General features: G+C 45.8%; 1 protein-coding gene across 2 annotated transcripts; it reads left to right on the forward strand.

Annotated features, from left to right (window-relative positions):
* The first annotated feature begins 16,162 nt into the window (after positions 1 to 16,162).
* Positions 16,163 to 21,514, forward strand: LOC123104209 (serine/threonine-protein phosphatase PP2A-2 catalytic subunit). 2 transcript variants are annotated; one of them, XM_044525972.1, is made up of 11 exons: positions 16,167 to 16,462; positions 16,987 to 17,043; positions 17,740 to 17,823; positions 17,946 to 18,017; positions 18,099 to 18,170; positions 18,251 to 18,291; positions 19,556 to 19,622; positions 20,394 to 20,585; positions 20,677 to 20,766; positions 20,844 to 20,951; positions 21,042 to 21,514. In XM_044525972.1, the coding sequence occupies exons 1-11, from the start codon at positions 16,388 to 16,390 to the stop codon at positions 21,105 to 21,107; spliced, it is 924 nt and encodes a 307-aa protein (XP_044381907.1). In that variant the 5' UTR covers positions 16,167 to 16,387; the 3' UTR covers positions 21,108 to 21,514. The 2 variants fall into 2 exon arrangements, with proteins under 2 accessions (XP_044381906.1, XP_044381907.1); XM_044525971.1 differs by having other exon boundaries at positions 16,163 to 16,462; positions 17,946 to 18,170.
* Positions 21,515 to 22,699: the final 1,185 nt, after the last annotated feature.

Here is a 22,699-nt window from a genome sequence, read left to right on the forward strand (position 1 = left end):
GGCGGACCTGTACGAGGTCGATGCCGGGCAGGCGCCGAGTCTGGCGAAGGAACTCCACATGGTCGTCACGGACGTTGGAGCCGTCCCACGAGCTTGACAACGCCATGGGAGCGAGGCGGTGCAGAGACGCGGCGGCGCTGAGACGGGAAGCTGCGACGACAGCGAGAGGAAGAAATGAGGGTTAGGAGGGGCAGAGCAGGAGAGAGCGTGCGAACCTCGGTCGCTCTCCCTCCCCCCACTACTTATAGGCTCACGCGGCGGAGCCGAGGAGGCGCGACGTGGGGAAGCGTGGGGATCGATCGTGCCCACTTCCCACGTCCCGCAGTTATTGAGCCTTAACAGCGAAACAAAACTGCCTCGGGAAGGCGAGCGGCCCCTGTGGGCCACGGAAGATCCACGCCCGGACCAAGGCTCGCGAGTGGCGGGCCCGAACCTGCAGCGGCGTACCGTCGCGCGCGTGCGCTCGCAGGATCTCGCTGCCATGTGGCCGCGGGAGGGCCCGCGGTCAGCGCGCAGGTCCCCCTCCTCCCGCTTACAAGACGCGGGACTCTCTGAAGTCGGCATACGCCCGCTAAGCCGGCTCTCCAGGATGGGAAGCTGACCAAGCTTCTTGTCCCCCTGCTCGCCTCGGAGCTCGATCAGCTTCGGGGACTACTGTTGGAGGAAATAACCATGGGTAGCCTAGCCGGCTTCCCCTGGCCCTCCTGAAAAAGTTACGAGCCCGCCCGGCTCTCAAGAATCCAAGACATGGGGCCGCCTTCCTCTTGCTGGCTGCCAGCCAGGCCGGCTTTCGGAAGGTGGTCTGACTTTAGCCCTCATGAGAAGGACGACTCCAAGAAGCCGACCATGAGAAGGCCGACTCCAGGAAGCCGACCATGAGAAGGCCGACTCCAAGAAGCCGGTTCCCCATAAAGTGGTCAAGACCGTACCCACAAAGTTTGCACCCACCTAACAGCGGTGCGACGGGGCGTGGCTACAGTGAAGCCTGCCACCCCCGAATCACGGAGCACGCCTGGCACAGTGCGTCGTACGGGGTAGGCATGACCCGTCCAGCGCGGCACTGTTGCCATGTTGACCCTGGCATCACCCATGATGGGCCGCCAGCGTGGCCCACAGACGGTGGGCCCCTTTGAGCAGAGAGACGCCCAAAGGCGGCCACGCCTCCAACCAGTCGGCCCAAGACAGAGCCGGCTCCTCGCAGCCGGCTTGCTGCCACCCTCGAAGAAGACGCCCCATCAAGGAGACAAGACGCGGTGAGGCTACAGCCATCACCTGACAGGCGGCGGCACTGTAGCCACGCTTACCATGATGAAGCTCACGTCAACAAGATGGAGCCACAGTAATCAGCCGCCGACCAGGCCCTGGACAGTGGGGCCTGGCTATCGACCGAGGGGCCGGCAGCCGGCGGGACCCACCAGTCGGCGGGCCCCGGCAGCCGGCGCAGAAGCCGACGAGCGCAGTCACAGACGGCTGGGTCCCGTGCCCAGTTGGATTACCATTGGACCCCCGGGGGTAGGCCTATATAAACCCCCCGGAGCACCCATGCAAAGGGTTGGACCCCCTGCTAGTTCTAGACACCACACGAGGAGAAGAAGCGGGCTAGCCGTGCCCTTCTTCCCCCTCCCACCAGACAGCTCAAGGAGCGTTGTCTAGCTACTTGAATCATCCAGTGAACATGCGGAGACCCCGCAGAGCAGCAGTAGGGGTGTTATCTCCACGGAGAGCCCCGAAGCTGGGTAAAATCCGCCGCCGTGCATGTCTTCGCCTTATCCCGTTTCCAGGCACCGACGATGTCTTACTGGCTCCCACAATGATAAGCCACCCGTTGGCATATGTCGCACCTACCACCCGACAGATCTTTTCTAGGGTTTCGAGAAGTTTGCAATTTTCCGGATGAAGAAGAACCGGTTTGAGAAGATTGGCATCAACCTCAAGATTTATGATATGTGAAAGAGAAATTAGAGTTGCAAGCCGCCTGCCGCCATCGTCTTAAGGTTCATCTGAAGAAGTTTTTTGAGCCGCCGAAACCAACAGGGATCAAGTTTTTGCGGCGACTTACTAAGAGAGCGGTTCGACGAATCTGCCGACTCGTTTAAAGATCAGGGACTCGCCAAGTACTATTTTATCTAAAACCAAGAGATTCCATGGTGGATTGTTGGCTGCACGTAATGACAAAAGCATTAAGATGAGACATCTGACGAGCGATTCAGAGACCGAGGTGTCAAACAATTAGAGTCAGAAAAATCACCGAGACCAAGATTAAAGCTTTCCGCTGCAGGTTTCCTTTCTCGGATTGCGGGATGGATATACCAAGACCGACTCGAAGCAATCCTGCGCTGTGGTCAAATCGCCGTAGTCCTTATTTTCCTCCAATAGGCCAAACTAGGTACACGCACATGCAAGGATCGGTCCCGCTGCGCTCACGAGAAGCCTGAAGACGTTTCTGTTTGTACGAGACAACAATGACAATCGTATTACTCTGCCACGTGATGGTGAGGTTGATCTGCCACTCTGAATTTTTTACTTACCAAAAACTGCATGGGGAGGCGATCAAGACAATCCATCATGATGCTAGCTATTGTTCCTAATACGCAAGTGGTCAAAAGGTAAAACACGTGAAGTCAGATGATGGGACTCGACCTTCACGGCCTCGCCCTACCGCTCGCTCCAGACCGAAAGGCCTTAAGTCTCCGCTTCTGTTTCTGTTCCGAGTCGCTGCCGGTTTTTTCGCTTGACCCGCCACCGGAGCACCTCTGAGCCGCTACTTCATGGCTGCCGCGCCACATCACCGGGTGGCTGCGTTTGCGGTTGCGGTCATGGCCGCGCCATAAGCCGCCCGGCTGCCTAAGCCTCGCGCCACCACCGCCGTTTCATCTTTGTGGTGGGCAGCCGCGCAGCTGCAACCTTGAGCCGCTAGACCCGTGGCGAGTCATTTTTTCTGCAAGCCTCTACACGTGCAAGTCCTCCGGTTTTCTGCGGCCTTCAAGCACCTCGGCTCTGCCAAAGACGCCGACGCCTCTGGAGCGGCAAGAGAGTGGCAATGGCATGGCCCCAACAACCATTGATTTTTCAAGGCATCTCACGTGAAAAGTACTACCACAAGTTGCCATTTAAAATAATGTGAGGCCATACTAGTCCATCGTTACTTTAGTCTGCATATGGATCATCTGTCCAAAGGGCATAATCTATCATCCAGATAATCAGGTGATATCCATCTAAGTTTATTGGTTTTTCATCAAAGAACAATCACTTTGGTCTTTGTATTTTTATGTGCAGCAAAGGAGGTGCCATGTTGTGCCTATAAGGCGTACGTCAGCACCATCACGCACCGGCATCTGCGCCTGCTTACTGATGAAACAGGTGTGCGCAAGTCGCTGCCCGTGTAGCTTAATCTACGTCAACTCGCCGGAGCCGCGTTGAGCCGCCCTTGCCGCTTTGAGCCGCTGAGGTTATATTAAGTTGACCGGTCTGCCTGAGCCGCCGGAACTATAATGAGTCGCTGATCTGCCCAAGCCACCTCTGTCGCGATAAACGGATCATCTGTCGTCCAAACAAATCAGGTGTTATCCATCCAAGTTTGATTTATTAGCACATGTTGTTTTTGTCAAAAAACAAGTTTATCTTTGCCTTGGTCTGCAATATTGTTTATGCAGGACAATTATTTATGACAAAAGTGATATTATACCGCGGAGATGGAGGCACGCCAACATCTTTTGGCACAGGTGGTCGTCGTTACTCAACGGACTCCCGCACCGGCTTACAACGTCATGGCCGTATCTCACGGCCGCACCGGCTTACAACGTCGTGGCCGTCTCTCATGGCCGCATCGGCTTACAACATCGTGGCCGTTTCTCGCGACCGCACCAGTTTACAACGTCGCGGTCGACTCTCCCGTCCACACCGGTTTAAATGTCAGCACCCGCGACCGACTCGGCCGTGATTGATTCCAGTTTCACCATGGTGATCATCAACTCTGCGGTCATAATTGCTGACCTGACGCATCAGGGCAAGTTATATCACTGAGCTGTTGAATGACTCATACCGGGTTACATCACGGTCAAATATGGAGAATCTCAAGACAACTCCTCGAGTCGCCTCGAGACTCGGGGGCTATGATGACATGAATCAGTAAATGATTGCCAGTTTAAAGGCAAATTCAAGAACTCCGGGCCATTGGAAAAAAATATAGCCCGGCCCCAGAGGCTACTGTCTTTTTGACGAATATTTAAAGGCCGTCAGGAAATTTCCGGCTTAAAAGGAAGGATTCCGGTTCAAAATCCGGTTCAAGGTAAACCTGTTTCCCACAAATCTTGAAGCTCTCAAATCCGGTTTAAAGTTCCGATTCAAAAAGATTTAAATCTCTCGCAAGTTCGAGTTCTCAGAAAAATTAAAGGTTGCCAAAAGAACTTGCTGCCATGATGCGCGGTTCAAACTTGGATATCCTGCCTTACGGCTTATCTTATTATGATCACTTGGGGGCTTCCTGCTCATCGAGCATAGCTATCAATACCCTCTTGATCGGCGCAATGCCAAAATTTATATGGTCACTTGGGGGCTTCCTGTTCAAACATAGGTCGTATTCGAACCAAAGAGAACATAGCTGTCGATACCCTTTTGATTGGCAAACTACCGAACCTACCTGGGGGCTTCTTGATCGTATCCGAATCATAGCTCAACCCCTTTGGGAATCGACGTGGATCGTATTCGAATCAGCATCGTTAAACAACTCTCAAGGTCATTTGGGGGCTTCCTGTTCAAACATAGGTCGTATTCGAACCAAAGAGAACATAGCTGTCGATACCCTCTTAATCGGCATCGCCAAAGCCACTGGGGGCTATATGATCGTATTCGAATCTTAGCTTAACCCCTTTGGAATGGTTTACTGATCGTATCCAAATCAGAAGCCTCAAAAAGTTTTATTCTGTCTCTGGTAAAGTTTATTGCAGCCACAATTACTTAACTTGAGACCTTTTTGATTATATCTCAAATATATACAAGTGTTTTATGCTTAACCCGGCTTGACTTTTGACTATAAGTCGTCAGTTTATGACAATCATCATCTATGTGGAAGCATTGGCTTCTAAGGATTGGGTTATCACCCTTACTGCACAGGTTATGTAAGCCGGCAGTACAAATTCAATATCACAGTAGTTATATGTGAGATATTATGACCCGCCCTGGTTTTGACGCTAAGTCGCCAGGGCATATGTTGTTTAAATTCTCTGCAGGATTTGCAGAAATATGACATGTAAATGATTAGTTCAAGCTCATTACCAAAGTTGATGCTTCAAAATGGTTATCCGTTCTGGATTTTTCTCAAAAGGCTATAAGCCGCCGGGTCATAAAAATTCCGGTTTACAATGAAGGAGTATTGAATCGCCATCAGCCAAGAGCCGCCGGGTATTTAAACTCCAGATTTACTTGTCAACAGATAAGGTATTTGAATTCTTTAAATAGCCAACATGGTTGGATTTTCAATGATGATATTGAATGATTGAGGTTTTCATACCGGATTATATTATTCAAATTTTGAATAGCCAACATGGCTGGATTTCTATTATGATTATCAATAACCAGTATTATGATTGAGGTTTTTAAAGTCGCTTTAGCGCCACAGGTATTATCTTTATCAATGGGCATGATTTATTTTACAATGGAGGAAATAGTCCCGAGTCGCTGCAGGCTTACGACCCGGCACTTGGGGGCTGCATTATTCAAGTTGAGGTTACATCAAATATGCAAGTCTCATGTCATTGCAAGCATGCACCATGACACTTGGGGGCTAATGCAAAGTCATTTTTATTGGCCTTATTGAAGACCCGACTCATCCCATTGTAATGAGCCGGCCCTTGGGGGCTACCAATTGCTCCTGTTAAAATTTAGGATACACAAGCCTGATTCCATTATATATTGAAGGATCCACTGCTCAGTTGGTAAAGCATAAAGCTCTTAACCTTGTGGACGTGGGTTCAAGCCCCAGGATGGGGGTTACATCATATGATATTATTTTCAATGAAAAGTCCCAGCTTAGTATTATCTTACTAAGCCGGCCCTTGGGGGTTACACGTTACTGCTCAAATTTACATCATCATATTTACAAAGTCCCTGCTCATTATTACATAATGACCCGACACTTGGGGGCTAATGCATATTGCTCTTTGCTTAAGACAATTCTAGGATGACCCGGCTACACTACTATGACTATAGCCGACTCATGGGGGCTACACAACTGGATTTCATTTAAAGCCATGGTGATAAGTCCCGGCATACTCATGCTGATTAAACCGGCCCTTGGGGGCTACATGTATTATGGATATAAGGGAGAAATATCTTTAAATTTTCAGTTTGAGTAAATCAGATTGACCCGGTGTCTGCAAAAATAGTAAACCGGCATCGGCGACAATTATGACTCGCATTATCTATTTATAACCCGGCAATTTTGGTAATCATAAACCAGAAAGTTTTATCTCAAGTCGGCTGAATATAAGTTGAATATTTGAAGACCAATATTTTTGTCAAGTCAGAGCATTGAAGGCCGACTCAAATGGATGCTTTATTTACAATATTTCTTCTACAAGCAAATTGACTACGAAGTTGGTCCATTGACCCGGATTTTCCAGAAGGAGGAGATGACAAGGACTTAAGGATGATCAAGTGCCGGCTTACAAGAATATTTAACCCGGAGTGCAACCTGTCAATTTGTTCTTGTGTTTATGTTGCAGATCAGTTTAACATGGATAAATCCAAATTAAACTTGGGGGCTAATGTCGGGGATATACCCCGTGGTATGACCCGGCTAGATATATAACCCGGCCGGACTTGGCGACTCACTAATGACCCGCCCTGACTGGACGACTCACTAAGTGACCCACCCGAGCCTGGCGACTTATGGGTGACCTGGCAAGCGGATCAAAGGAGCGACAAGACCCGGGGGCCCAAGAGGCTCAAGGCCCAGAAGGCCGGCTACGTTATGGTAGGCCGACTTAAGAGGAAAGGCATGAGGAATATCTCCTTTACGAGGAAGCAAGACCCGGACTTGTAATCAACTTGTAAGAGAAGATAGACTAATCCTTGTCCTACTAGGACTCCACATGTAACCCGCCCCTCTAACTTATATAAGGAGGGGCAGGGCTCCCCAAAGAGGGAGAGGATAGAAAGTAATCTCTAGGGCTAGACACAAAGAGCCGGCTTACCGGCGACTCCCTCATGATCATAATGAGACCTAGCCACAAACAGCATGTAGGGTTATTACCGGATGATGTTTCCCGAGGCCCGAAGCTGTCTAGACCCTTGTCTTGTGTTGCATCTCTCAATTCCGCTCAACCCCTCTCAAGCTACCACATAGATGCGTTGGCCTCGCGACTAAGTCCTCGCACTAAGGACATCTGTCGTGACAATTCCACGACAGAATATACAAGCCAAATTATATAATGAAAATTCCCACTAGTATATGAAAGTGATAACTCAAGAGACTCTCTATATGAAGAACATGGTGCTACTTTGAAGCACAAGTGTGGAAAAAGGATAGTAGCACTGCCCCTTCTCTCTTTTTCTCTCATTTTTTTGGTGGGCTTCTTTGGCCTCTTTTTTTATTTGGGCTTCTTTGGCCTCTTTTATTTTTTTGTAAAGTCCGGAGTCTCATCCCGAATTATGGGGGAATCATAGTCTCCGTCATCCTTTCCTCACTGGGGCAATGCTCTAATAATGATGATCATCACACTTTTATTTACTTACAACTCAATATTACAACTCAATATCTAGAACAAAGTATGACTCTATATGGATGCCTCCGGCGGTGTACCGGGATGTGCAATGATCTAGCGTAGCAATGACATCAAAAAACGGACAAGCCATGAAAACATCATGCTAGCTATCTTACGATCATGCAAAGCAATATGACAATGAATGCTCAAGTCATGTATATGATGATGATGGAAGTTGCATGGCAATATATCTCAGAATGGCTATGGAAATGCCATAATAGGTAGGTATGGTGGCTGTTTTGAGGAAGGTATATGGTGGGTTTATGGTACCGGCGAAAGTTGCGCGGTACTAGAGAGGCTAGCAACGGTGAAAGGGTGAGAGTGCGTATAATCCATGGACTCAACATTAGTCATAAAGAACTCACATACTTATTGTAAAAATCTATTAGTCATCGAAACAAAGTACTACGCGCATGCTCCTAGGGGGATAGATTGGTAGGAAAAGACCATCGCTCGTCCCCGACCGCCACTCATAAGGAAGACAATCAATAAATAAATCATGCTCCGACTTTGTTACATAACGGTTCACCATACGTGCATGCTACGGGAATCACAAACCTCAACACAAGTATTTCTACAATCCACAACTACCCACTAGCATGACTCTAATATCACCATCTTTATATCGCAAAACTATTGCAAGGAATCAAACATATCATATTCAGTGATCTACAAGTTTTATGTAGGATTTTATGACTAACCATGTGAATGACCAGTTCATGTCATCTCTCTAAATAGATATAAGTGAAGCAAGAGAATTTAATTCTTTCTACAAAAGATATGACCACGCTCTAACAAATATAAGTGAAGCAAAAGAGCATTCTACAAATGGCGGTTGTCTAAGTGAAGAGAAACAGGCAATCCAAACTTCAAATGATATAAGTGAAGCACATGAAGCATTCTATAAAGCCATACTCAAAAGATATAAGTGAAGTGCAATGAGCATTCTATAAATCAACCAAGGACTATCTCATACCAGCATGGTGCATGAAAAGAAAAATAAAAACCTAAATGCAAAAGACGCTCCAAGATTGCACATATCGCATGAACGAAACGAATCCGAAAACATACCGATACTTGTTGAAGAAAGAGGGGATGCCTTCCCAGCATCCCCAAGCTTAGACGCTTGAGTCTCCTTGAATATTTACTTGGGGTGCCTCGGTCATCCCCAAGCTTGAGCTCTTGCCTCCCTTCCTTCTTCTCACATCGAGACCTTCTCGATCATCGAACACTTCATCCACACAAAACTTCAACAGAAAACTCGGTAGGATCCGTTAGTATAATAAAGCAAATCACTACTCCAAGTACTGTTGCAAACCAATTCATATTTTGTTTTTGCATTGTTTCTACTATAATATAACTTTTTCATGGCTTAATCCACTGATATGAATTGATAGTTTCATCAAAACAAGCAAACTATGCATCAAAAACAGAATCTGTCTAAAACAGAACAGTCTGTAATAATCTGAACATTCACCATACTTCTGATACTTGAACAATTCTACCAAAATTAGGAAAAATAAACAATTTGTATAGGAAGACAGTGCAAAAAGAATCAGAACCATTTGACGTTCCAGCTAAAAATGTAAAATCGCGCACTACAGCCAAAGTTTCTGCCCTGCATCGTACAAACCATCAAGCAAATGTAAACATCCTAAAGGCAAACCTTGGCACATTATTTTTATAATACAATGGAATTGTACAAGGGGATAATTATTTTTATTTAAAATTTTGTGTAATCAAGATTCACAAAGTTTCCGTGAGCATGAACAAAGTTCAAGGCTAGCTCCCACTTCAACAATGCTTGTCTTTCTCACTTTCGCTTTCCTTTTTGAAAAAGTTTTGGGTTCCCCTCTTTATTTTTGTTGTTTTTAAACTATATGAAAGCACTCAAAAGAAATAAATGACTCTCTAAAACTTCTGGGTTGTCTCCCTGGCAGCGCTTTCTTTAAAGCCATTAAGCTAGGCATATAGTGCTCAAGTAGTGAATCCACCCGGATCCCAAGGTATATCAAAGCCAATTTTAATTAACAATGATTTGTAATTTAGTAGTGAGAACAAAGCAACATATATCAAGCAATGAATAAGCCTAACTCTCTTCCTATGCATCGGCATGTCATAAAAGAACAATTCATGCACACCTAGTAAAGGCCAATGCATAGTATAAACAGTTTCTTGCAATTTTATCGTATTGGAAACATAAAGAGGTGGAGATATAGTTCCTCTCTCATGATAATTGCAAGTAGGAGCAGCAAGCACATGCATAATATATCTATCAAAATCATCATGTGCAACGGTAAAAGGCAACCCATCAATATAATCCTTAATAAGCACAAACTTCTCTGATATAGTGTAGTTTGGAGAATTCAAAAAGATAATAGGACTATCATGTGTGGGTGCAATAGCAACAATTTCATGTTTAACATAAGGAACTATAGCAAGTTCATCTCCATAAGCATCATTCATATTGGCATCTTGGCCACAAGCATAGCAAGCATCATCAAAAAGGGATATTTCAAGAGAATCAATGGGATCATAACAGTCATCATAGCAATCATCCTTCGGTAAGCATGGAGGGGAATTAAACAATGTATGAGTTGAAGAGTTACTCTCATTAGAAGGTGGGCACGGGTAGCTAATCCGCTCTTCCTCCTTTTGTTCTTTGCTCTCCTCCTCATCTTTTTCATCCAATGAGCTCACAGTTTCATCAATTTCTTCTTCCATAGACTCCTGCAAAATATTAGTCTCTTCTTGGACAGCGGAGTAGTACTCAATATATGGTTTAACGTAAGCATTAGAAGCATAATTATCATAGCAATATTTAAATATGGTAAAGTTTTCAAATTTGTGAAGAGTAGCATCATACTTTTCAATCAAAGAATCAATTTCAAAAGCACCCTTAAAAGCAACAAATTCTTCAATTTGTTGAACATCATAGTAATTATAAACACCCTTGGCATATGAAGATAAGATTCCATTATCAATAAACTCACATTGGTAGGGAAGCTGTTTCTTAGGGTCTTCAGAGCAACAAGTAAAATCATATATTGCACATAAATTCCAAGCATAGCATTGCAAACGTTGAATTTGACCCCATAATAGTTTTCCTTTTTCAGATATACGGTGTCGCACATAACAAGCATGCTCATCTAAAGATTTGCCCTCAACTAAACTAGTTGGGGTTTCGGTACGAGCACAAAGGGATCGAAGATGATCCAAGTAATAAGCTTCAATGGTGTGATAGATTTTGAGTGATTCTTCAACCATTGGTTCAGTAGGTACAACTAATTTTTTTTGGTATTTTGCGTTTCCTACCCATAACTAAAGATAGAAAACAACTAAGAACAACAAATAAAAAGTACTTAGTGATAAAGCAAACAAGCACACACGAGAATATTCACCCCACACTATTGCTCCCCGGCAACGGCGCCAGAAAAAGGTCTTGATAACCCACAAGTATAGGGGATCACAGCAGTTTTCGATAAGTAAGAGTGTCGAACCCAACGAGGAGCTAAAGGTAGAACAAATATTCCCTCAAGTTCTATCGACCACCGATACAACTCTACGCACGCTTGACGTTTGCTTTACCTAGAACAAGTATGAAACTAGAAGTACTTTGTAGGTGTTGTTGGATAGGTTTGCAAGATAATAAAGAGCACGACAATAAAACTAGGGTCTGTTAAGGTAAATAAGCAACTAAAGTAAATATAGCGAGTGTGGAAAAGTGGTGGTAGGAGTTGCGAAATTGTCCCTTAAGCAATTGACTACTTTACTAGACCGATAGTAAGTATTATGTGGGAGAGGCCACTGCTAGCATGTTATCCCTTACTTGGAATTATATGCACTTATGATTGGAACTATTAGCAAGCATCCGCAACTACTAACGTTCATTAAGGTAAAACCCAACCATAGCATTAAGATATATTGGTCCCCCTTCAATCCCATATGCATCAATTTCTATGCTAGGTTGAAGCTTCTGTCACTCTTGCCCTCCAATACATAGTCCTATCAACATACAACTAACCCTATGGTGTGATCCACGCACGCGCTCATATGATGGGCACCAAAGGACAACAACATAACCACAAGCAAATTAAATCAATCATAGCAATTCATCAACCACCGATAGGACAACGAAAATCTACTCAGACATCATAAGATGGCAACCCATCATTGGATAATAATATGAAGCATAAAGCACCATGTTCAAGTAGAGGGTACAGCGGGTTGCGGGAGAGTGGACCGCTGTAGATAGAGGGGGGAAGGTGATGGAGATATTGGTGAAGATGGCAGAGGTGTTGGTGAAGATCGCGGTGACGATGATGATGGCCACGGCGGCGTTCCGACGCCACCGAAGGAGAGGGGGAGAGGGGCCCCCTTCTTCCTCTTCTTCCTTGACCTCCTCACTAAGTGGGAGAAGGGTTTCCCCTCTGGTCCTTGGCCTCCATGGCATGGGAGGGGCGAGAGCCCCTCCGAGATTGGATCTATCTCTCTGTTTCTCTCTGGTTCTGCGTTCTCTCCTGGCTCTGTTTCACCGTTTCGTATATATATATGGAGATCCGTAACTCCGATTGGCCTGAAACCTTCACCGTGATTTTTTTTCCGAATATTAGCTTTCTTGCGGCAAAAGAAGAGCGTCAACCGCCTTACGGTGGGCTCACGAGGGTAGGGGGCGCGCCCAGGGGGGCAGGCGCGCCCCCTGCCTCGTGACCACCTTGGGCACTGGTTCGCGTTGATTTTCCTTCCAAAATTTCCATATTTTCCAAAAATAAGCTCCGTCCGTTTTTATCCCGTTTGGACTCCGTTTGATATGGATATTCTACGAACCAAAAACATGCAACAGACAGGAACTGGCACTGGGCACTGGATCAATATGTTAGTCCCAAAAATAATATAAAAAGTTGCCAAAAAGTATATGAAAGTTGAATAATATTAGCATGGAACAATCAAAAATTATAGATACGACGGAGACGTATCATTGCCGAGGCACGTACGACCCACTCCTTGGGGGAGGCGTAGGCACTCGACGCCGATCGTGGTGATCGACTCGGTGATCATACTGCTCACGGTTTTTGTACTGATCTCGTCGATCTCCACGTCCCTCACGCCTCAGGGGCGTTCTTTGGCTGTGAGCCAACTGAACTGTGTCTGCAACCACGGATCTGCTATGGATCCTATTCTGCGACTGAGATACTGTTGTATTCTGCTCTCCTGCCGCACGGAGCAAAGCTCGGATCTGCACCAGACCTCGACCAGCTTCTGACTGGGAAGGTTGGATCGACTCCGCTATCCGGGCTCCAGCTGCGAGATTCTGGATCGGAGTTCGGTATACCCGAGTCGGAGGCAGAAAGAGTTGACGTCGACTGGATTCGGGAGCACGCTGTTGAGCACGCTCGTCGAGTGCGCGCTGGAGGTTCTCCAGTCGAGTGCGCTCAGCCAAATTGGCCAGGCGCGCCTCCTCCAAGGCCTGGGCCTCAGGGGTTTCTCCAACGATAGGAGTGTGAAGTGCATCCATGTTCCGACGGTGAAGTTCTTCCCTTCGCTGCGAAGAGAGGGGTTCAAGGCGGTACTCTTCATGAACACGCGACGGATCGCCGTTCCCATCGCCTCCGTCTTCACGGGTGAAGCCAGGAGGACTGTGTGGTCCATTGACCATCAAAACTTCCGCCGCTGGGTCGCTGCTGTCGCACTTGGGTGCAGTCTCTACGGAGCCAGTCGACAGATCGAATAGGCCGTAGAGGGTTTCGTCGGGCTCGATTGCCGCGACTTGAGGGGTGGCCGACTGGCGAGCCATCGCATGCTTCACCCACCACTGAAGCCTCGATCGACCGGAATGTTTGCTCCGGCGGGCTGCAGGAAGGGGAAAAGCTACGGGAGCCGACTGATACTGGGTCGACGGCTATCGCAGGAGGACGCCGCGGACGCACGCGCGAAAGTGCGTTGCTCCGCGGGCGGGAAGTGCGTCGACATCGAGTGGAGCCTCCTGAAGCCAAGCGGAGTCGTCGGCGACAAACACGAGCGCGCCGAGACAGATCTCGCGGCCCTCAGCCAAACCTCCGCTTGAAACCATGATGAAGGGGATCGGAAAAATTGCAACCTCTCCAACAAGTCGCTAAGACACCTGCCCCAAGGTGGGTGCCAACTGTCGTGGTTCTAAGTATGACCGTAGAATGGGGGTAGGTATGTAGAGGCAGGATCCTAGCTATGGAGGAGTTGTACATGCGAGTTTTACGAGTTCAGGCCCTTCTCGGAGGAAGTAACAGCCCTACGTCTCGGAGTCCGGAGGCGGTCGACTGGATTATACGCGTGTGAGTTACAGGGGGTGCGAACCCTTGTCCCTGAGGAGGGGGTGGCTTATATAGAGTTCGCCAGACCCCTCCCGTCCTCAGTTACAAAGGGTTTAAGGTACATAAAGGTAGGGACGTTACTGGTAACGCCTATAATAAAAGTACATAAATGACCATTAAAGCTATGACTTAAATCCCGACCGTTGCAGAGTGAGTGGCTCTCAATCTTCTGGTAGTCGAGTGGTTGTTCGTACGGTCGAGTGTCTTCAAGACTGTCGAGTGGAACATGGCATTATGGTCGAGTGGTCGATGATTTTTCTTCGACTGCTTCCGGTTCTTTTAGAGATGCCCTTCGGGAGGGTATCCGGATTAGATCCATGACCCTACCCTAGGTACATAGCTTCGTCAAGCGGGACATAGGTTTTACCTCCATTAAGAGGGCCCGAACCTCGGTAAACATCTTGTCCCCTTTGTCTCCTGTTACCTTCGATCCTCAGATGCACAGTTCGGGACCCCCTACCCGAGATCGGCCGGTTTTGATACCGACAACGAGTTCACACCCTCATCATTTTCCCCTAACTCCCTGATTCCCTGTTCACTGGATCCACCTCGTCAGCCCCTTTGCGCCCATCAATAACAACTGACTAGCTATGACGCCCTCCTGACTATTTTCATAATCTAGACGATGTTTTAGAGCCCCTGATAAGAGTGAAGAATTATTATGGGGATTAACCGGGCTTGAGGCTATACTTTTTAGGTCTTCGTCCTCCTTGCATAGCTCACTAGTCTCATTCAATCCATGACCTCCCTGACGTACCCCACCTCTTGTAGCTGATCTACCCCCTGTAGCACCCATACCAGCCGGCACCCAATACTCATTTTTTCTGAACTCCTATGCAATAAGCGTCGGGAGCTAGATAATATCCTTCTCTTCATGGACACCGTTTCCGTGCCCCTTAGCCACATGGCCAACAAATCCACATACTTCGCAGAACACTGACATCTATTCATACTCGAAATCAAAGTACACTTTTTTTTGCTTCTGAGAGTTAAACTTGCATACCTGGTTAAAGGCTTGGTTGCATCCAAGGTAACGCGAACCCTAATACCCCTACCCCGACCTTTAGCTGATCTTTCATCTACCCGTTCCACCACCCTGCTTTCTTTGCCAATTGTCATGCATTGCTCCCTGACCTGATCTTCCCCTTAAGCCCGATCACTCTTACCCACAACTGATAAGTGTATAGAGTTCCACTTCATTCACCTCAAACCATCCATCATATGGTGCAAGAAGCACCAAACAATTCCTAAATATCCATGGTCCATCATTCATCACACGCTCTCAGTCACCCAAACATGTCAATTGGACCGAAAAACAAGTTGTCCTCAATCGCTCTGAACTCCACTTCTTGGCAAGGTTTCATGCAGATCTCGTGTTCCCATAGAAAGCTCCATGACTGACCTTACGGTTCGTATACACCCTGGCTAAAACCATGAATTCGGCATCTTTTTCAAGTTCCTTCAGCACCACCTCCTCCTCATCATCTTCCCTTAGATTCAGATGACGCAGCCTGTCGTTGAGCAAATCCGCCGGCGACGCTGCCGTACCAGCCTTCGAACTAGACTTTCTCCAACTTCTTCTTTGTGTGAACTCCCTCGCCGTCGCCACCAACCCTAGACGCCGCCAAGTTCTCGCTCGCCATGGTTTCCGACCTATGTCCATTGACCCTTTGTCCCTCGAACAATACTCCCCTGGCCTAGATCGGACGAAGATCCACTCCAAACAGTGGAAGAAAGGAGTTTCTCGTCGGAGATCGCCTGGGCAATCGCCTACGAGACCTTTTAGGGTACTTGACATGCAGCTAATCACAACTTTGACATCTTTATTGAGTTTACATAAACACATACTGTATTTGTTATCTTGATTGAATTTGCGTGTACATGAGCATCTTACTTTGTACTACCATGTACTGTGTGAGTATGTTAAAGAAAAATGATGATAAGCGAATGTGATTTGTGAATCCGGAGGCGCAGACCCGTTCCCCGCGGCCAAGGCCAACCCCGACCGCAGAGTTTACCGGCCGGCCACCGCCACGCAATCACCACCCGAGCGCCGAGGCAACTCCTCCTCGGCATCCAAAGATAAATATTTTTTGGGGCTATTCCACCCGCGTCCTCCTCTGCCTCTCCGCACCTCTCGCCGCTCCGCGCCTCCTCCTCCTCCCTCCTCCCCCCCACTCGCGGTCGCCTCTCCCGATAGATCTGGTGCCAGGGTTCGCGGCGCCGGCGGACGTGCGGGGGGAGGGGTCGACGCGTGCCTGGTGGCCGGAGGGGAGGATGGGGAATCCGCGTGGCGGCCTCGACGAGCAGATCGAGCAGCTCCTGCAGTGCAAGCCCCTCGTCGAGCCCGAGGTGCCGCTCCTGTCTCCTCCTCCTCCTCCTCCCCGTTTTCCCGAGTCCTGGGTGCTTGATTTTGCGTGTTTCTGGGGCGGGTTGGGGTGCTTTCTGGCGGATCGGCGGCCGGCAGGCCGGATGGATCGGTTGCCCGCCTCTATTAATTGAAAAGAATGAACCTTTGGTGCTGTACTAGGTTGCTAGCGATTGAATGTTTGAGCTGGCGCCTTCATTCCGTGCGTGAATTGTTTGGTTTGCTACGGATTTCAATGTACTAGAGAATTCTGAATGATTTCTCGCGTAATAATGTAATAATGTCGTGCAGTGTTTGTAAGAATTCTTGTAAGGTAGCGTAAGGGACATGCATAAGGGAGAGGTTCTTATATATGCTAATAGAGCTGGTCTTGACCTGCATTTTGGGCCCTGACCAATTGGACCAAAATGTGTATTAATTTTATGTTATTCTTGGTGCTTAGAAGAATTAATTTGCTATCAGGTTGCTTGGTAATGAGTTATCATCACCTTATAAACATTTTTTGCAGTTGAAAGCACTGTGTGAGAAAGCTAAAGAGATTTTGATGGAGGAGAGCAATGTTCAGGTATATCACCATGCTTTCTACATTAATTCAATCGGCAAGAAATTTTTCTGAGCTTCATTGCATTTCTTTTTGTTAGCTGAGTGAGCCTGCGTTTATCTTCTCTTGCATGAACTTTCCGTTTGCCCATGCTATCCACAAACCTTGTTAATATGTCGATGTATAGCTAGATATATTATAATGCGTGCCTACTTTGACAAACGGGAACCGAGCATTGGTCTGACTATAGCTTAATGTTTAAGGCAACCTTGAAGGTTCTGTCTGAAGAATGAGACTTGAAATTGATAAAATTTGATAGTATAATAGGTCTGGAAATTGTGGGGTTTTTATGCCTCCTGTAGTGTCAATAAAATGTTCAGGAACTATGGTGGATGTTGGTCAACTTTGCTTGCGGCCCTAATTTGAGCTTCTCATCAAGGTTCTAGTCAAATGGAAGCTGCACTACTGTCAAAAGTGTATTTTATTTTGCAGTGTCGTTAATGCAGTTTGGTATTTCTTGAAATTTAGAAAGTTTATTCATGATACAAATCTAGAATTTTATTATTATTTTCTTAGTGGATACCAGGGTTTCAAGGCATGAATATCTGAGCTTTCAATTCTAGATAGCCATGCGACTACATATAAAAATTTGTTTTTTTGGCTGTTCTGTAATTTCTAGTTGATCTTTGCCATTGCATTAAAATTCAAACTTCCTTTCAGCCTGTGAGAAGCCCTGTCACGATATGTGGTGATATTCATGGTCAGTTTCATGATCTTGCGGAACTATTCAGAATTGGTGGGAAGGTAAATCTTTTACACCCCTTTCCTTTCCCTTTTGTTTTCACGATTCCTACTGTATTTTGCTGTACTTCACCCTGACTTGGTGGATTCTTATGTCAGCTTGCTTTTTGTGTTCTTATAACCAGTGTCCTGATACAAACTACCTATTTATGGGAGATTATGTGGACCGTGGTTACTATTCTGTTGAAACTGTATCGGTAGGACTACTAACCAGCACAATTTTCTTTAGCAGTTACTTATATAGCTATCGTGCTAAGTTTTTCTTTGAAATCAAACAGCTTCTGGTAGCTTTGAAAGTTCGTTATCCGCATCGTCTTACAATTCTTAGAGGAAACCACGAGAGCCGGCAGGTAGCTTTTTATAAGAATCAAACTATGTGTATTCACATTCCGTGATCACTATTGAACACTGAACTGCAACCATTCTGCAGATCACTCAAGTTTATGGATTTTATGATGAGTGCCTACGGAAGTAAGTAACATTCATCCTATGCTTGTTTTAAGCGATGAAAGCAGCGCAATGGTTTTTGTATTATGCTATATCGATATCTGTAGTCTGTCTATCCAGGATAATTTTACAATTTCGTACATAAGGATTAATAGACGTAGTTTACATAACATGGCAAAGAATCCATATTTAACACTTTACTGTTAAAAACCAAACCACTATACTTTGCTGCTTTTGTTATGCTGTTATAATTAAGATCTTAACTAGTAAGATATGCATATTTTGCATGGCAAATGAATGGGATGCCTTGTGCTTCTTGAGGCTTAATGTGCCTCTAACGTAACAAGATGGTATAGATTTAAGGGCCTGTTTGGTTGGTGACTAATTTTGTCACACTTGCCTTACCTTACGTGCTCAAATTCTTGGCCACACTTTGGCTTGCCAAAGGGAATTTTGCCACACTGTATGTGTGTGACATGTGGGGCTTATTTCTCACAAAAAGAATCTTGCCTTAGGTGTGGCTAGAACCAAACACCCAACTAACTTGGTCAAACTTGCCTTGATGTGGCAAGGTGTGGCCAGGAACCAAACAACCCCTAAGATGCCCACTTGTAAATTGTTACAATTAACAAAAGCTCTCACAACACTTTATGATTTTGAAAGGCCATGCCCAAAGATATTAGGCGTTTTTTTAAAATAGCATTGCGAAGAATTCAGTTAGGTTCTTTATTATTGTCAAATGACCAAAATGCTGTTACTGCTTGTGTTATTAACTTAGTATTAAGATCTAATATAGTAATATATGCACATGCATGGAAAATGAATGATGCATTGGCTTCTGTTGAGACGATGGGGCCTAATTTTACCAAATGCAACAAAACTGTATGGATTTTAAGATGATCATATGCTCTGATTTCAAGCCTGTCAACCCAGCATTGGTGATATTCAAGTCGCCCAGTTGGGTGCATACTTCTGATTTTTAGTTTAAAGTACTGTCTGATGTCCTATGTTAAGGATAGCCATTTCATAGAAGCTGGTGAACATATGACACACATCATCGTTTGGTTCTTTTCCAAATTGCCATTCAAGCTTTTTTATTGAGGTCATACCATGCTGAACTGTTCATGTTCCGCATTGTTGTTGTTGTGATCTGGCCTAGCAATTGTTGTATAAAGCTTATGGGCTTATGATGTCAATGTATCAATGAGTTGGTTGGTGTGTAGTTCATCGGCACTTTGCAGCAATTGGATCCTACTCACATCCGAACTATTTAACCTGTTTGTTGCAGGTATGGGAGTGCTAATGTATGGAAAACCTTCACGGATCTTTTTGACTATTTACCATTGACAGCATTGGTTGGTATCAGTTCAATTTTATTTTGTCTGCTCTTATATCAAGTTTATTTTCATTTTGTCCCCATTTACTTGTTTGTTCTGTTGAGTTATATCAAAGGCTTTGTGCTATAGTTCCAGTGATTTATCAAATAAATTTTCTGCAACCTGGTTTTGTGTGAGGTCCACTGAAATAATTCCAGATTGTAGTTGATGTTTATTTCTTTTAAGAATGCATAGTTCATTGCAAATAAAGTTGACATTTGTTATTCTTGTAATATGTTAATCACTAGTCAAGTTTGTATAAGATAGGGAACACATAGGATGCAGTGTGTATGGTGGAATGAAAACTATTTATTTCTATTTTTGGGATGCCCAGCCTTTAAAATTTAGGCTTGGTTTACCCTAGCTTAGAAATCTTGACTATGTGTTGTCATCCATCATGTATTGCTTTCTTAGGGAATTCAATGTACATCCGAAGTTCCTAACTTTGGGGGGAACTAAACTAATCTATGTAGTGATGTTTCTTACAGCATTCCTCCTGTTAAAGTTAGTCTGTTTGTACTGTATGATTGTGTCTGTTCATTAGAATGAGGTTTTGGTTTGATAAAATCATGCAATTTTCGGTTCTGGAGTTAATGATTGAAAAGCATGCTCATTTTGTTGGTCTCGCTGAGATTTAGGATTGATAAACATACAAATGAATGTTAGCACAAGTACTGTGTTTGCTGTTTCAATTTCTTTATTTTTGTTTTGCTCTTTGCTAAATTCAACATCTTGTATTGCTGTTGCTAGGTTGAGTCGGAAATATTTTGCCTGCATGGTGGACTATCACCATCCATCGAGACACTTGATAATGTCCGCGGCTTCGACCGCATCCAAGAAGTCCCTCACGAGGGGCCAATGTGTGACCTTCTATGGTCTGATCCTGATGATCGATGTGGTTGGGGCATTTCACCACGTGGTGCCGGATACACATTTGGCCAGGTTTAGCTTATTACGTTATTTATATCCGCTCTTTTGTTTCCTTTCTTTGCTTGAGCTGATGTATGGCCTTTTTTTTCCTTCCTTCTTCCAGGATATTTCAGAACAGTTTAACCATACCAATAGCCTTAAGCTAATAGCAAGAGCTCATCAGTTAGTTATGGAGGGATTCAACTGGGCACATGTACATCTCATTCTGACCTATGCTTTCAATTGTGACCTGTTTTGCTTTCAGATTTCCTAATTCCTTGACTGAAACAGGAGCAAAAGGTTGTGACAATATTTAGTGCACCTAACTACTGTTACCGGTGCGGTAACATGGCCTCGATCTTGGAGGTGGATGACTGCAGGGAGCATACTTTCATCCAGGTAATTCCATTCAGTTCTCTCGCTGTCACCTTGTGATCTGTCCGTATTCATGACATGGCGCCGCGCTTTTGTGATCTTGTGCACCTGCAGTTTGAGCCTGCCCCAAGGAGAGGCGAGCCTGACGTGACCCGAAGGACGCCAGACTATTTCTTGTAAATGTAGCCTAGGCCATTCGTTTTTGTTTTATTTTACGGGATAGCTTAGGTTATTCCGACAGCAAACAAAAGAAAGCGCGTGATAGCTAGATGCGCCGTGTCGTGTCGTGTGGTCATAATTTTTGTTGTTTGGGTCTCGCTCTGTTTTGCTTCACTCCTTTTGTTGTAATCTGTGTGCTCATGCTGGGCTCAGGGGTGTGAATGTGATGGATGATGCTGGTAAATCAAAGGCCCGGCGTAGTAGTAATTTTGTTGACTCAAGTTGGCTGTGTAGTATAACATGTGACGATGGCATTGGTGATTTTATGGATACAGCTGAAGTCGTACACTTTGTAATAACTTGTGCGCAGTTGCTGTCAACATTGTGCACAAATTAACCAAGTTTCGATCCTGTAGTTTGGATCAGAAGAGGACCAATCTCATCGAACCGGCATGCATTTCATCAATTTGTACAGATCTGGATGATCTGTCGTTGGTTTCTCTTCTATGAATTTAAAGCCTGTGCATCCGCCTGTCGGCGGTGAGTTGAGCCACGAACGGTGGTGCCACCACCGTCATTTCCATTGTCGCTGTCGGTTGTGTGACCGGTGACGACTGACCGAACCACCCTAACTGGGTCATGGAATGCTGCTGCAGAAGAGTTGGGTGTTTTGTCCTGCGCGGGCCGTGCAGGGTGGCACGGTCCATCACCTGACGAGACTCCGTGAGCGACAATGCCGATGGACAAGCCTTGCGAACCAACGATGGACAATGCCGACGAACGTTCCTCTCGCTCGGAGATCCGTGACCGTATGAAGAGAGAGTCTTGAGATCAGTGGATTGTTTATCCTGATGGTGCGTGCCTACAGATCAGTGGATTGTTGGAGCGCAAAAGTATCCATCGATCTAATGTGGAGATTTCTTTTATGTAACGGTGAGAGGCGGCATGGGCTCAACCTGTGCAAATAATGTACAGCTCTGAGACAAAGGAAAAAAATACAAGGAATTTGATAAAGCCCGAACGCCAGGTGCGATCACATGGCAAATCAAACGTTTTCGATGGCAAGTTTAGTGACGACGCGAGGGTGACAATATTAGTTGGTAAACATGGCAACTTCGTGCTTCAATTTATTTTTAACAAAAAATCACCTGTGTCAACTAACTTGCCACCCCCGCGTCACTAAACTTGCCAGGAAAAACGTTCAATTTGCCATGTCCTCATACCAAGTACTTATCATTTCTGAGAAACAAATCAAGCTCGGGCCTTTGGGCCACCATGGAGACCATGTCACTCGACAGATCACCTGCACTTGAAGACTGTACTTTTACGCCGGTCCGTTCTATCCATAATGGACTCTCATCAAAAGGGCATGCACCACGGTGGTGCTCGCCGTCCACTGACAGGTGGAACCACAGTTTTCACACGCCAAGATTCTCTGCCTCCACCAGCTCTGGTAAAAAAGATCCATCGACCTCAGGAAAGGCCACTGGCTGCACCACTCTCCTCTCCCGCCGCGTCATCGTTGGCAAAGGTTCGGCCAGGAATTCGCAGCACTAATTAAATCCGCCGTACATGTGCACTATGCCCATGCCCAGCTGCTTTCTGCACACCAC

Source organism: Triticum aestivum, chromosome 5A (assembly GCF_018294505.1).
Source record: "Triticum aestivum cultivar Chinese Spring chromosome 5A, IWGSC CS RefSeq v2.1, whole genome shotgun sequence".
Lineage (NCBI taxonomy): Eukaryota > Viridiplantae > Streptophyta > Magnoliopsida > Poales > Poaceae > Triticum > Triticum aestivum.